Source organism: Lipophrys pholis (genome assembly GCF_963383615.2).
Source record: "Lipophrys pholis genome assembly, chromosome: 13".
NCBI classification, from domain to species: Eukaryota; Metazoa; Chordata; class Actinopteri; order Blenniiformes; family Blenniidae; genus Lipophrys; species Lipophrys pholis.
The window spans coordinates 19,193,670-19,209,259 of record NC_137632.1 but is presented as its reverse complement, the minus strand read 5'-3'; the positions used below and the strand labels follow the sequence as shown (position 1 = coordinate 19,209,259).

Sequence of the window (15,590 nt, the reverse complement as noted above, 5' to 3'; positions counted from 1 at the left end):
CAGTCACTTGTCACATTTTGGATACCGTGTTGGACTGATATATCCAGGAATATAATATTACTGGAATTGTGTCTCAAAAAGTGGGGTAATCTTACAGCGGGGGTTCAATATCAAGCTCCTGGTGTTTCGCTGACAATAGCAAAGGAAATTCAGAAATGAAAGGAACACGCTGGATGAGATCTGCGATCTATCTGATTGAGCAAGTCAAACATCAGCTGTTGGCACTCAACAGTGACTTGGTAGTCATATCGAGGGAATGACAAGACGGCTACAGGTGTTGGACGTTGTTACTCGGTGTTCTGACACTCTAAAATGTTGCATTTTGAATGCTTTGAATGGCAGAGAGGGTTACAAGTTATGGGAGGAGAAGGCGAAACCGGAGCATGAGAACAACTATATTTGGACGTGTATATAAAACTATAGAAAGTATGCAACATAGACACAGCTGGATTCCTATATCTATAAATGCACTCATGTATAGATGACCTGACGATGAGCAAAGTGGGCAAAGTGATTAATATTTTCTAATATATGTTATATACACTAGGTGAAAAGCACAAATGGGAATACTCACTTTTAATAATGCCGGAGTATATAAAAGAGGCCTATGCCATGATGTGGTCTGTAACAAGATTGTTGCCATTCATCACGTCTACAAGTGTATAAACGACTGCTTCTGCAGGTGTGGTGCATGTGATGTGATCATAACTGGGCTAAAGCTCATAAAGTTTATATAATGAAATGCATAATATTTGAAGACCATGAGCTAATATATTGAGGGCTATTTAAAGTGTGATCTTTGAGATGGTGCAGCCATTGTTGATTTAACAATGAGAGTTTGGAATGGATCGGCTGCTGAGCCCAGCTGACTATTGGGTGAATGCAGGAAACGCCCGGACAGGTAACCAGTTGGCTGTCAGGCAAATATTGCATTTCCGAGGATGGACAAGTCATACACACCTTGTGTCATTCTCATGTTGTAGAAACATAAGAGTTTATCAAATTGGCATATAAGACGACCTTACCACAGATGGGTCCTTCATCTGAGCGGTCAGCGCAGTCGACTTTGTTGTTGCAGATCTTGTCCGGAGTGAGGCACAAAGAGGTGTCGTTGGCACAGGGGTACTTTGGGGGCTTACAGACGGCAGACTCACAGGACTCCTCATCCGAGCGGTCCTCACAGTCAATATCTCCATCACACACCCAGCTCTTTGTGATACACTTTCCTGTAGACACATGTCAGACACGTAAACATTTGAAGAGAAACAGCTCATTTTATCAAGTATTTTTAGGACTGGTTGTCCGTATAAGGTGTGTTATCAACCCCGCCTGCATTAACCGGGTTACATTTAATTAACACATTTAGCTTTATCGTACCCTCAAAATATGCATGCAGAAGCTAAACTGACAAGTATTTCTCCCTGAAGCTCAGGATCAACAAGCCCCATTTCAGCTGCTTGCTAAAATGCTCAATTTGATGAAAAAAGTCAGCGTAAGATCAAAACCAACACGCTGACACCTGCACTGGAGTATCATTTGAAATTCCCCTTGCGGGAGTCAGGAACACGTACAGTATGTGCGAACCAATGCCGGAGGAGGCCAAGCAAACAACACAGACACGAGGATGCAATCTTTTATTTTCCCTTTCTGTACCAGGTGAAATATTCCAATTTTGATTTTCTCCCACCCAAAAACATCATGGCATTTTGAGATCCCGCTTGCGTGGTTCATGTTCACACTAACGTGGGAGGCTGAAAGGACTGCTAACAGTGCGTGTGTGTGTGTGTGTGTGTGTGTGTGTGTGTGTGTGTGTGTGTGTGTGTGTGTGTGTGTGCACGCTCAGGTGTTTGAATATGCGTTTGCCTTCATCTCACTTTCAAGCTTTCAAATTGTCCCTGTAAAAATTGTCACATTACATTTCAAATTAACTCTTTAAGCACCCGACATGACACGCGATGCCACTACAGTTACAAAAGAGAGCACTGATGGTTTTTCAGGCATAAAAATATAGATCACAAAGCAGAAAAAATGTTTAAGAATACATCAAACTTGGCTGTGTTTTCTGGCAATGCACACAGACAAGGAAATTAGTCACATTTGTAATGAAATTAATTCGTCTCAATTTGTGAAATTTCACCTTAAATGACACAAACAAAAAAAACCAAAAAAGTTTTACGAGTCGGTGCATCTGTAGAAAGTAGAGGATGGGCTGAAGATGTGAATGAAGAAGGACACATTTTATTCAGAGTGTGGGATGCACAAAAGGCAAAACAGTACCTCTGAGTGGTATTAATAAACATACCCGTTGCTTATCATTCTGAGTGTGAAATACATTTTTTATGTTCTGTCCAAGTATAAAAACCCTCACTCAAATGTCTAAAAGTTTCATCTTTAATTCAACAAAACTGCAGCATACCCACAGATGACTTTCCTACACAGCTGGTTACTTTTGTTTTTTACTTAAGTTGGTCCCTCCTCTGAAGGTTTGCTTTTAATAATAGATGAGGAAATGCATTCTTGTGTGTTCTTTTTTATTTATTTATTATTTTTTCCCCTCACCATCAGGGTTGTTGGATTCATGAAGACCTTCCTGCATCTACATCCTCTCTCCATGATCCTGTTTATGTGCTGTACTATGCTTGAGTTGCATTTAAATTTTCAAGTTCAGGTATATATGGGAAATATCCTCTATGGACCCAAGCGTCTGAATCTACTGACTTCTGCTCTACGCCATGGAGCTACTCTACCTATTTCTATTGATTACAAAAAACCAACAACAACATTTTAAGTCTATTTATGATAATATACATAATAATGACTCCAAAACTGTTTATGATATCAGTAGTATACAAAATGTATCAGAATGCAGAGACATGCAGCTGGAAGCTCCTCATTCATACACGAATGAATACTAGTAGTAGACAGTAGACAGTAACAAAACATAGCCTTCTCATAAACCTGGTAAAACCAAATACACGAAACTTACTGATTGTTGTGACAATTCTAACAATTCCAGTTAGTTTAGTACTAAAATTAAAGAGGAGCCCCAACAGAGAAAGAAAACCACAAAAAGGAGAAACCGACTAACTCTTTCCTTTGGGTCTGTGAAGCATTGGTACTGTACATTCAAACGCATGTGAACTGCGAGATGAACAAATAATCCAATATTCACTTGGCAACGTAGCTACCAACACCAATACACATGTGCATGAGTTTGCGTTGCCATATTCTGGTATTTGGAATAAGCTCCAAATTAAAAGTTCCTGTCTTTGTTAGTGCTTTACCCTCTATATTTAGAAATGTACCCACAACCACAGCTGGGATTGCTCAGGTCCTCAGTTTTGTGCGATACACACACAAAGTGGTAATACATCTCTATTTTCTCCTAATCACTGGTGACTGCCTAGATGGCCCCTTTCAGAAACTCTGTTTGAAAGCTCCCAGAGAAAGCGGTGTTCTTCTGGGGAGGACTAGAACAGGCTGTGCCAAATGCACACAAGTGTGACACTGCAGAATTAGAGTGACTAATAATTGTGTGGTCTAACCAGCTCGTCACCATGCAGCAGTGCCTGCATTCTTGATAAAACTGTCAGAATAAGTGGGAAGCTGCAGGGCTGACGACAGACAGCCACCGAATCTCTTTTTTTGATCTTATACCTTCAATTTGCCAAAAGGACAAAGCGTACGTTGGGTACGTGAACTGTTTATACGGTGCACGCTAAAACTCTGGCCTGATTGGTTAAACATTCAGACACAAACCTGCTTTTGACCTTCAGTTGTATTTTTGGATACAACTTTTGGAATAAAGTCGACATACCCGCTGCACTTTCTTTAAAGACATTCCCACTGATGCATTTCTTAACAATTCACCATAACCTTCCCAATTAAGTTTTAAACATGAATCCGGACCCTTACAGGAGTATCAGACATGAAGACACACATGCAGATGGGCATGTATAGACTTCCACACATACTCAATAAACACAAACAAGCAGAAGCTTCCTCCTCAACCACAGTCTCATGCACACACACAAAGAAAAAATATGCTGAGTCAGTCAAGCATTTAGGTCATTTGTTTTTTTTCTCCACCTTTCTTATTTCAGAAGTGAACATTGTTTTTGTACATTAGCTCATTTGACTTTCTCACTGTCTTTAAAACTTTAACCTGTTTCATACAAATGATGCAAGATATAGAGACTCCAGTTAAGTGTCAGTTCATTTTCCATGCCTCAGGATCACATTTCATACACAGACCAACCAAAACTTTCAGTCTCAGCTTCCATATGAAGTGTGAATTTTCACTATAACAGCATATAGAGATATTCAACTTGAAACAGCCAATGGCCTCTTTCCAAGCCACACCTTGAGATAATAAGGACGAGCCAGCCTTTAACATTTGATTTACTTGTGGGGCATGTTGTGTTGTTTGTGCACTGGGCTCACTACCTGTATCCTTGCAGGTAAACTTGGCCTTGGGGTCACACATTCTCTTGGTGCCCTCGCAGCCTTTCTCGTCGCTGCCGTCCTCGCAGTCCTTGTCTCCGTCGCACCTCCAGCGTTCGGGGATGCAGGTCCCATCTGTGACACAGTGGAACTCATCCTCGCTGCACTCGATCACAGATGGCGGCACTGAGACAAAAGCAATTTTGACAGTTAGTGCTTTGCACATCTACAGCATGCAGTCGTGGGCAAAAAAGCACAAAGGTGATCAACTTTAATTTTACACGACATCTTTCACACTTTACAGATACTTCCATTTTTTTCTTTAGCAGGATATTTGGCAGCTGTAATGGGTCAGTGTATCCTCAAAAAGAACATTTTGTCTGAGAATGTTCTGCTTTTCCAAATGACTGTGGTTACTGAAGTGTATCAATAGCTAGAGATCTGAGGCTGTGCTATTTTCAAATTTTTTGAGGACTTGAAAAAGACCTTAGCATGCCAAAGGGGCTTAAACAACACCTGTAATGTTCTGTGATCATCTATTAAAGAGTTTTTTAGATGTACAGGTTGTTACTTAGATAGCTAATCAGTTGGTTAGGTTAGAAACATTCAAAAATGTATTAAAAAAAAGATCTAAAAAATTATTGGATATTTGCCATACATACAATATTTGAATGCACTGAACATAAAAAACAGTTTTTTTGTTTTTTTTATAAAAACCGCGACACGTAATCCTGCCATCGATGTAGAAAGTCACAGTAGGGTTTTGGTAGCATAGCTCTAATGTTGTATTGCAATTTTTGGATTAAAACTTAACCTTCCATTGTGAAGCAAAAACTGACAATGCACTGAACTGTTACAAATCACTTGTTGTAATTAAATAGTTCTGAAGCAAAAGAAAAACATCAAGGAAACAACATTTCCAGCAAAAACATAAAAAGCAGAAACATGCATTAGCTTAAAGCGTGCTATCGTGCAGTCAGTAAATACAGTATGGTGATTTGAATGTGATTAACTATTTGCTTTATACATAAAAGTCGAAACACCAAAAACATTTCTTTAGCAGCTGAAGCAAAGCTGAGACAAATTCAAGCCCCCCCGGGGTGGCGGCAGAATCAGACACGGGGGAGTGGAGCAGCCTGCAGTTCCCATCAGGAAACGGTTTGATGAATAGTTTACACATCCCAGTGACAAGCAAGTGAGCTGTGAGTATTTCTAGGAGCTTGCATGAGGTTTCTGTGGTAATTAGATTAAATGATTCAGCTCCTGATGGTGAAATTCTCCCGAACGGAGACATGCGAGATAAGATTTTGTCACAATAGTGTGAAAACAAAGTTGGTGGACTCGAGCTGATTAATTGTTCAAATTGTAATTAAAACACCTACATTTAAACACTGATTAGAATTGCAAATAAAGCCATTCGCGCACTCAAAAAGATATAAAGGCGACTGTGTGCTTATCAAAGTACTGCCATCAGTCCCTCTGTGATGGCTTAATCTAAAATGGGGTACTTACAAAAACGCGAGCTTCATACTACTGTAATTGTCTTCTAAAACATGAACAACAACATTACTCATCTGACGCTAGAGGGGATGTACTATTCTCTGTTCTGTTTATCTGACTTGACATCAGGGTGCAATTAGTGAAATAAACAGAAGGCGGCACATTTTTCTCTTTAGATTTTCATGAAAGACCCTTCACGTCTTCTATTTTTTTCCCCAAAGTAAATTCATGATGTCTAAACAATACACGTTTATCTTTATTAAAACACATTCTTAGGACTGACTATTTAGGTGTGAAACCATAGAATATTATTGGTTTGACCATTATGGGCTATACATAAAGAATGAACATTTTGAATTTAACACAAAACATTACTACTTATGCATATAATGTATGAGAATTGGTAAGTCTGGTTTGCTTAGATATTTAAATAGTTTCACTCCACAGATGTAGGAAGAATACAGGGACCACAGGGGGTAAATCAGAGCCTGCATGACACTTAAAGTTAGAGAGTCAAAAAAATAAGTGAAACAGCTTTTTCTTACATGCAGCTCCACCTCTGCAGGTGGTGTTCTCATCACTGTAGTCCCCACAGTCGTTGTCCCCGTCGCAGGCCCAGTGGTCTGGGATGCAGCGTCCACTGGTGCACTGGAACTGGGTGTTCGCGCAGGACTGGATGCAGCCGGCTTCATCGCTGCCATCTCCACAGTCGTCATCTGGACACAAATGCGAAGAATGACTCGTGAGCTATCCTGCTGTACTGTGGATGTTTGGAAGGATCTTGAACTCACCTGAATCGCAGTGCCACTTCACGCTGATGCAGCGTCCATTGGAGCAGCTAAACTGGGTGATGGGGTCACAGGTGGGGAAGGCTGCAAAGATTTGCAGACGGGGACACATCAATTGCAAAAAAAAAAAAGATTCACACTCCTAATCCATAAATGACAGGTGTTAGTCAGGATATAAAATGGATCTAAGATGTTATTACCCTGATAATAATAAAAAAAGTACACTTTAAGAGTTTTCTTTTACATATTGAGACAAACAAGGTTTCATTGCAAGAGTCATGTTTTAACCTCACAACCCTCTCAATTAAAAAAAAAAAAAAATCTACATAATTGAACCAGTCAGAAACGTTCAATTTCAAATAAACCACAATCACTGTGTTGGATCATCGCAATCGGAAATACAGTATCTCTAACCTTCAATGCTATTCATTCACACCGTTCTTTTGCAAAGACTTTTGCACCAATCACATTACTTGAAATACTTCAAGCTTATCCTCAGCGCCACACATTCTTTAAGATCCTGCGATCTACAGTAGATGGCCCTGGCTGGAAGCTGGAAATAATATAAAGCTTCTCTTGATTCCTTTAGGGATAAAGAATGCTTGAAACGCTGTATTTTATACACAACACATTTGAGTTTTAACATTCCATATCACGTTCAATCACAAAATCTACTTTTGAAAAAAAAAATTCAAAAATGTATGACCATGAAACAAACTGCAATATTTTTTATTTTCAAGGTCTGATGGAAAGCGTCCAATTATAGACACATAGTAGCTGACAGTTCTCAAAGAAAAATGAGCGGCAGAGACTCTGAATAGACTCATACAGGACAGCGACAGTGGCATATACTGTACAACCTGTGAAGTTCATATTTTACCATGATCATTATATCTTCTGGAAAAAAATAAAAAAATAAAACCGCACTCGATTTCATGAAGTGTTAAGATAAACTATTTAAGAAGTACCGTTAAGTTAAGTGAGTCAATAATTAAAATTATGTGAAGATAATTAAGCTTGCAATATCTGAGTTTATGTGGAACTAAATGTAAGTTCAACTGATTTTTGATTTTAATACATTTGAGAGTTTAACCTTATATAGGGAATATTTAGACATGTGAAATATCAATACAAATATTTCAAGACCTACTTTTATTAACGTATGTATATATTCTTTTTATCTATCTATGCATACATAGTTAGAACGACAAAATGAACACAATTCAACTACTTTTTATTAACGTCTGTAACTCTTGAGCATTTTAAAACCACAGGTAAATATCACTCATATGCAATACAAATCTAATCGAAGGCGTAAAACTAACCAATATAAACACCATATTTCACAAATTATAGTAAAAAAAAAAAAAAGCCTCTGAATAAGATGAAATTTTCACTATGTTCGACAATCCAGAATGTCATTGTTAGTTTTATCAGAAAAGTCAGCATTGTTACATCATAATGGTTAGTTTTTAAGAAACAAGCGAAAGCTTACGAGAACAGACTTTCAGTTGTAATAGTTTAAGACACAACAAAGACAGTGTGGCAAGTTTGAGTGAGTGTGAATGCAAATGTATTCATTTCCACGTCTGTCGCTTTCCAATATGAAATCCAACATCCATCACTGTAGCCAAGGAGAGATGGTGAACTGTCCTGATATTCAACAGATTCTACAACATTTTGCTGACTGATGACATTGCCAGGATTGACGTTTGTATTCCCATCAGATATCAGTCCTGTTTCCGATTTTCAGATACCATATATACAGGGCGCCTGAAGCTTTATTGACTCCAGTATGAAATGCAAGTCCACATTTGAATTGATTTGTTGGCATCTGCTGCCGCTGTCTGCCTGGAATACCGTAGGCACTACAGAGGAGACACATTATATCTTTATCATACGTGTCTTCTGCAGTACATTTCCCCTCCCACACATTCGGTCTCACTGACAGCACATGACCAGCTGGAATCTAACAATCTTTAAAAATGAAGAGCGCACATGCATAAATAATGAAGGCCTTCAAGTAAACAGTGAGTGCTACTAAAAATGAAACACCGGCATTCATAAATAATGATGGCTTCAAGTGAAAGGAGGGCCCCAAGAAAGACACTGTGTGACAACTGCTAAACTACTGACAAACAAAATCCAAATTAGTATCAATCTCGGAGGCGGCCACCACTGAGCTTCAGGTGTTCCTAAACCCACAGCAGCTCCACTGAAGCTAAGTGAGCTGCCAGAGCTGCACAGCAGAGCACCTACAGAGAAGTAATGCCTGAGGAAGCTCAGACAACAGTATGGGAGAGAATATGTTTTGCTGCACAGCTTGATTATGATTGAATGAAGCCGAGCATGAACTTTAATTACTGCTTACGCCCTGGCTGTTTGTCACGGAGTGTCGAAGCAGCTTAGGACAGACAAAGGAAGGCTGAGGCGTCGCTGCGTAATGCAGCATTTGGCAAACATCAATCACTGTTGAGGTCTGATTTAATACAAATTCTCTTGAATAGTAATCTTAAAAACCTTTCGCCTGATCGTTCAAAAGTATGCCGGTAAGTCATACGGTTCAGTTCTGCCGATGAAAACATATTTTACAACTTGAAACGCTCTTTTCCAACGCATAAAAAAAGGTTAAATGCATCTTCAAAGCTCTCAGAGAAAATCGGGCCAACATGGATGCCATATATTCTCTTCTATTTATTTATGTTTTGCCAGATTAATCCAGAACACAAACTGCTACTTTCACAGCCTGAAGCTGACAGATTGTATATTACCACTGAGACACGACTTAAGAACAGTGAACTACTGTACAGAAAGTGCACGGTTTACTGTGCACCGCCCCTCCAAGCCTTTGACTTTCAGTGAGAACACGTCTCGCCCCTGGTCCAAAGAACACAACACAGTTTAGTCTCGCATGCACAAAATTCAGTACTTTGTTTTGATATAGGAAATTGCTTTTTAAATGGCTGTCATGTCTCTGTCAGGAACATGGATCCTGATGCATGCCTTCCATCTATGTGGGTCAAGACATTTTGTGGAAATCATCAAATGAATAACAAATAAACAAACAAACACCAAGCCTCTTGATGACAAATAGGACATTGCTGCACCCAAACCTGCAACTCATGTCACCTGAAGTAAGATAGCAGCTGCTTGTGCTATTTTTCTTGTCTGTATCATGGAAAGTTCAATACACAGTATACTCAAGGCTGACCTTCACTGTAAAGAGAACAAACTGCCTCGAGGACAAGGGTGTCAAATGTAAACCTAAAACAAAAGAGATTTAGAGTTCTAGAAATGTATATATTATAAAGCTATAATTTACTGGTTCGGCTCACTTCAGATCAAATTCTGCTCAATGTGGCCGCGGAAGTAAAATGAGTTAGACGCCCCTTAAGACAGGTGCGCAAGGACATTTGGTGTTCAGAGGTAAAGTGTTGTTAACCTTTATCAGTTAATGTCCACTTGCTAGGTTTTTTCTACAAATCATGGTACCTAAAGACTGAGGGATTTAATAGTCATATGAGACAGCCTCTCCTCCTCCCTAAGTAGTCTCGCCGTAGATTATACTCCACAGTGGCACGTACGGTTCAGTGAGGTTGTTCACCGACACATAACTGCTTTGAGCTACATGCTAGCATGTGGCTAGAGCTTAGAGATTAAACCAGGATGTGAACCGCATGCTGCTTTTTAGCCTCACTGCAGCTTCCTGTAGCTTTTACTAAATGACATGGCTTTATTTTTAGATATATTGTGTGTTACAACAATGTGGGGTGACTGAGGTCAAGAAACAGTACAGTGTGTATATATATATATATATATATATATATTCCTCTGTAAGGAATACGCTGAAGTCTAAAGTAAGCAATTGCCTTAAGTAGATCACATGCTATGAATTGTACTAGCATGAAGAAATACTGAAAGTATTCAAACATACTGACAATAACAGTAGTGCATTTGCCATTTGTGACTTCATCTCCTGATATTATGACACTGAAAAGAATAATGCCATATTTAGTGATCTCAATGAAGCCGCGTGTCTGTATGTTTACAATGTGGATCAGTATATAAGAAGATACAATAAAAGGAAGCAATGCGTAAAGAAAAAAAGATAAAACTAATAACAGTTTTGAAGGGTAATGTGTTTATTTGGTTTGAGAGGGCTCTTTGGTCATTAAGGTTACAGACCCCTGCCTTGATCTAATAATATTTAATGCTTTTATTGCCTATATTTGATAATAGTAACTCGATGTGAAAGCTGATGAGCATGATGGTGACTTTTGTATTTGCTATAAATCAAAGTCATGAATCAAAGGACATGACAGTAGTAGAAAAGGATTTCAGGAATCCATTTACATATTTACTTAATCATAAATCCATCTAATGGGTGTAACGTGACAAACTCTGGGAATCAACATCATAATAAATCATCTGAAACCATGAATGTTGATATATTACACAACAAATTACATAAAAACACCTGTTATTCTTGTCAGTGGTGCTAAAATACTCCTGGGACAGCCACCGCCACCCTCCGGGGACAATGTACATCTGTTCCAAATTTCACGGCAGTCCATCCAAAAGCTGTCAGGACATTTCATGTTGAATACTGAGGTGGACTAACCAAACAACAACAGCCATTCCCTCTCCTGGAGCTGCACCACTTCCTGACAAAAACAAAACTCATTTTGTCTACTGGATAGAAAGTTAGATATTTTGACGGTTGTAGCTCACATTGATATCTGCAGGCTATTATGCATGACTTTTCCTTAGTCCTGGAAGTTACCTTAGACTACCTCACAAAGCCACTAGCGGATGCTTCCTTATACCCATCTTGTAAACAGATTACGAACAGTTTTTACCTATAGAGCAGCCCCAACATGTTTTGCATGGTCTGTCTCATTCACAAACACAGTCACACACCAATGGTGACCGCTGCAATGCTCGGTATCAACTTTTCTTTGTTTGCACACACATTGTTGGCATTGCTGACAGCACACTGCTTTATTTTGAGGCCAGTTTAATAAATATCATTTGTTTTAAATGAATCTCTTTTTTATTTTTTTGTAAAGAGGACAGAATACCATTTGAATAGCTGATCATACAAACTATAGGACACACAAAGAATGAGCAAAGTTCTGCAGCATGAGAACAATCCAGAGTCGAAGCATTACGGCCAGAAATGTATGTGCATGGATAAATACAAAGCCAAGGCCTCATCTGTGGTTAGAGGAGCTCCAGGCAGTAAAAGAAAAAACAGTCTGTCATGAAAAATACTTCAGCATGGCAATACATATTCTCATTTGCCCAGGTTGGAGACATCCGAATGCAAATTGAATCAACTGGATTGAACTGGACTTAATGCTATGTCTTAAAATACTAGTCTAGAAAACAGCATGAGATGATGAAACCACTTGGATAAGAGGTGAAACCTCTTCCAAGACAGATGACCAAGTCCAATTGACCTGATTCAATTTGTACTGAGAGACACACATCAAAGCTGCTGCTAGGTCAAATAGTTAATGAGCAACCAGTATATAAAGTGTTGTTTAAATCAAACCCCCACCATGCTGAGACGTAGTGGTGAAGCAAACATGTCTAAATTAGTCCTACATGCTGCAGTTGTGCTGTGTGCTTTGGACAGATACCATCAGGTGGATTCAGAAGGCTGAGTATAAATGACCTCACATCAAATCATCCAGAGTGAGTGCTGCAAGACATATTCTTTTTCCAGTCACTTAGAGGTTAAACATAAACATACCACTTTAATATAAAACTGCAAAAGGTCTTGTTGAATGTCTTGAAAGTAAACTACAAACTAGAAGCTAAGTGATAAAAATCAACTGAGGCAGCCCATCCCGTGGGATATTCTGAGGCACAGTGTAAAAAAGAAATATATAAAACAAAAATGCTTATGCACTATGGATTTAAATATATAGAAAGCAGGATCAAAAGATTGCTAACTGTGAGGAGTGAACCATTATTGATTGCACTACTTACACTGTTTACTTTCAGCTTCATCAGGAAGCTGGCATGTGCTCCGTATTGGCCAGACAAACCCAACAAAAATAGCAGTAGATCCACACAGTGTGACATTTGAATGCCATTTGGTAAAAAGCCATGTTTGACTCACTGCACGATAGCTCATCAGACATATCCCCGCAGTCGTCGGCCCGGTCGCAGCTCCAGGCTCGAGGTATGCAGCGCCCGTTCTGGCAGGAGAACTGCTCGGTTTTACAGGGCTGGGCTAAGGAAGTGAAGAGAAACCCTTTAATTCAATCATGCTTGCATGAGTCGGGGCCGGATGTGAACAACAACTGTAATGATTGCTCGAACGCCGATGTGTCAGTGTCTGCCCAGTGTAAACTTTTCATCACTCAATCACACAGTAAAGCATGCAAGGGCCGGTGGCCGGGGGAAATGTGCTGTGGTATGCTGGTCGTCACGCACATGACGGAGCACAAGAGACGTCTGGCTGATGTGGGATATGCACGTCAATCTGCCAACGTGGAGGCATTCATCATCCTCTAAGGCTAATGCTCACTGATTGATCCTCTGGGGATAAAAAGCTCCTGAGAGGAACCACTGAGGATCTGGGAGGCAACTTGACACACTGCAAGCATTTCTATCAGAGCTGCATTACGGAAGCACAAGGGAGGGAAGACAAAGTAATAAAATATGTCAGAGATGAATTACTGCAGAGAGTAAGAGATCTTTGATTGGTGAAGTCATATTCATTTAATCATGCTGCCCTGGTGTCACTATTTTTCTATTCAGCATTCATTCAGTTTGAATTGTTGTGCACGTGGACCCCGGCTTTGCCCGCCCATAACTTATTAAAATACATTTTGCACACATCTAAAACCACAATGAAATCCTCTGTAGACCCTCAAGCAAACTGAATAAACTTCATATTTTTTTGTGGGAGTGGGTGTGTCCACTGTTATTTGGATTAATTGTCATGTTTTCACTCTGGTTTGTGTGGACCAGAGGCCACATTAAGTGTAGAATGAACTGTAAATGAGCTGAAGTAGTTCGGTGTGGCTGCTTTGACACAGTCACAGCCACGTGATACTCTTGTCGTTATGAATTATTTTTGATTTATGCAGCATTATAGGGCGCTAATAAAGCCTGGACTCAGCATACACATAACAACTCTTGTGAGCAGTGGATAACTCCACATTGCTAATTAGACTACGAGACCCATCTCAGCTCCAACTTGTGGCATACACTAGCATTTTGTCCACTGCCTAATACGATTCCTTTCACATCAAATTGAGCCTGCACCAGAGTTGGACTACAGTCACTCCGAGACTTTCTCTTCAGGCTACTCGCCGCTCACCAAGAAACTCAACTAGATTAAGAAAAATATGGCCGATCTGCAAGCACCCTGCAAGGCAATCTGGGATGACTTCCAGGAAAACAGAAGGGTGAGAACCACTGATCGACGGTGGAAGAATGAGAGACATACAACATGTTTGGCTTACCCAGCAGATCATGATTGTCATGATTGATTTTAACCATGAATGCCCTTCCTGATGCAACCTGAGGGCCTTGCAAACCAGAGTATCAGCCCATTTCAAATGCTATTCCAACGAGTGAACAATTGGCAAAGCCTTATCTTTCACCTCTCAGCCACCATTGCTTGTTTTGCATAGTAGAGGGATACAACTCAGAAAATGATGTACGTGCAGCAAACTTAAAGCTTTAATAAAGCTAACAAACAAACCTGAGCATGTGCTGTTGGTCTCGTCCTCATTGTTTCCACAGTCATTCGTTCCATCACAGAGCCATCTTTTGGGAATGCAGCGGTTGTTAGTGCATTTGAACTGATCAGTGGGACATGTGTGATTATCTGTAAAGAGTTAAAACAGGAAATAGTCAGCTATTAATCTCACAGCAATAGTAATTGATAAACCATCCAATCATCTCCCATTAGCTTAAACCTTAATGTTATCATTTTGCAGTGGGGATTTCTACAATGGCACAGGAATAATACAGCCAGTTGTGGTTTCTTTGTAGAGTTTTTGTTTGACTTGTCATCTGACTGATGTCGAGTTATAGTTCCAAATTACCCCAGTTTAGATAAGTTACTGGTAGAAAATGGATAAATGGATGGCATTTAGGCAAAAATAGCTGATTTCACTGACACAATATCATTTCATGAACTTAAAAACAGTTCCTCTGATCTCCAGCCATTAAAATTGAGTCACAAAACAGCACATAAGAGTCATGATTGGACTCTGGTTGTGTCTTATTTAGTTAGAAAAGAAATCTCCATCATTAAATGAAGTGTCGCTTGTTTCATGGTTGAAGTTTCAGGTTGTGTCAATAACTTTATTTAATCAATGACAATTTCTTGTGATTCCAGTGAAAAATTTTAAGTTCTTTCAGCACGCACGCACGCACGCACGCACGCACGCACGCACGCACGCACGCACGCACGCACGCACGCACGCACGCACACACCTGATTGCATTCACTTGTTAAGGTGGTCCTTTCTCAGCCTGGCTGCAAGCTTTATAACCAATTCATGAGTAACTGGAAAGCAAGGAAATGTCCCACTTTCCAACGAGAAGTTTACACAGAGACCGGCTAAACTGGGAACTTCCGACTGGAATGGATGGAAGTTCCTGAGAGACACCAGAAAGTATTGTGATGTTGCAAATTTAACAGAATTTGTGCTTTAACATGGTTTTCTAATAATAGAATTAGAGTTGAAGTGAAAACCAGATTTCATTAATACAGCGATGTAACCAGGATCAGTAACTGCTGTATTTCCATTTAAAGAAATTACAACATTTTATTTCTTTTTCACTACACCTACTACTTTGTCTTATATAGGGTAGGACATTTAACCTA

At 39.6% G+C, this 15,590-nt stretch overlaps 1 protein-coding gene across 1 annotated transcript in view; it reads right to left on the bottom strand.

Annotated features, from left to right (window-relative positions):
- lrp1bb (low density lipoprotein receptor-related protein 1Bb) overlaps nucleotides 1–15,590 on the bottom strand; it is a 297,754-nt gene that overhangs the window by 118,536 nt on the left and 163,628 nt on the right. The window contains exons 17-22 of the mRNA XM_080478884.1: nucleotides 14,458–14,583; nucleotides 12,862–12,975; nucleotides 6,735–6,815; nucleotides 6,489–6,659; nucleotides 4,447–4,629; nucleotides 1,026–1,226 (exon numbers count right to left, since the gene is read on the bottom strand). Coding sequence (XP_080335010.1) covers nucleotides 1,026–1,226; nucleotides 4,447–4,629; nucleotides 6,489–6,659; nucleotides 6,735–6,815; nucleotides 12,862–12,975; nucleotides 14,458–14,583 — 876 coding nt within the window. The remainder of the gene's footprint in view (nucleotides 1–1,025; nucleotides 1,227–4,446; nucleotides 4,630–6,488; nucleotides 6,660–6,734; nucleotides 6,816–12,861; nucleotides 12,976–14,457; nucleotides 14,584–15,590) is intronic.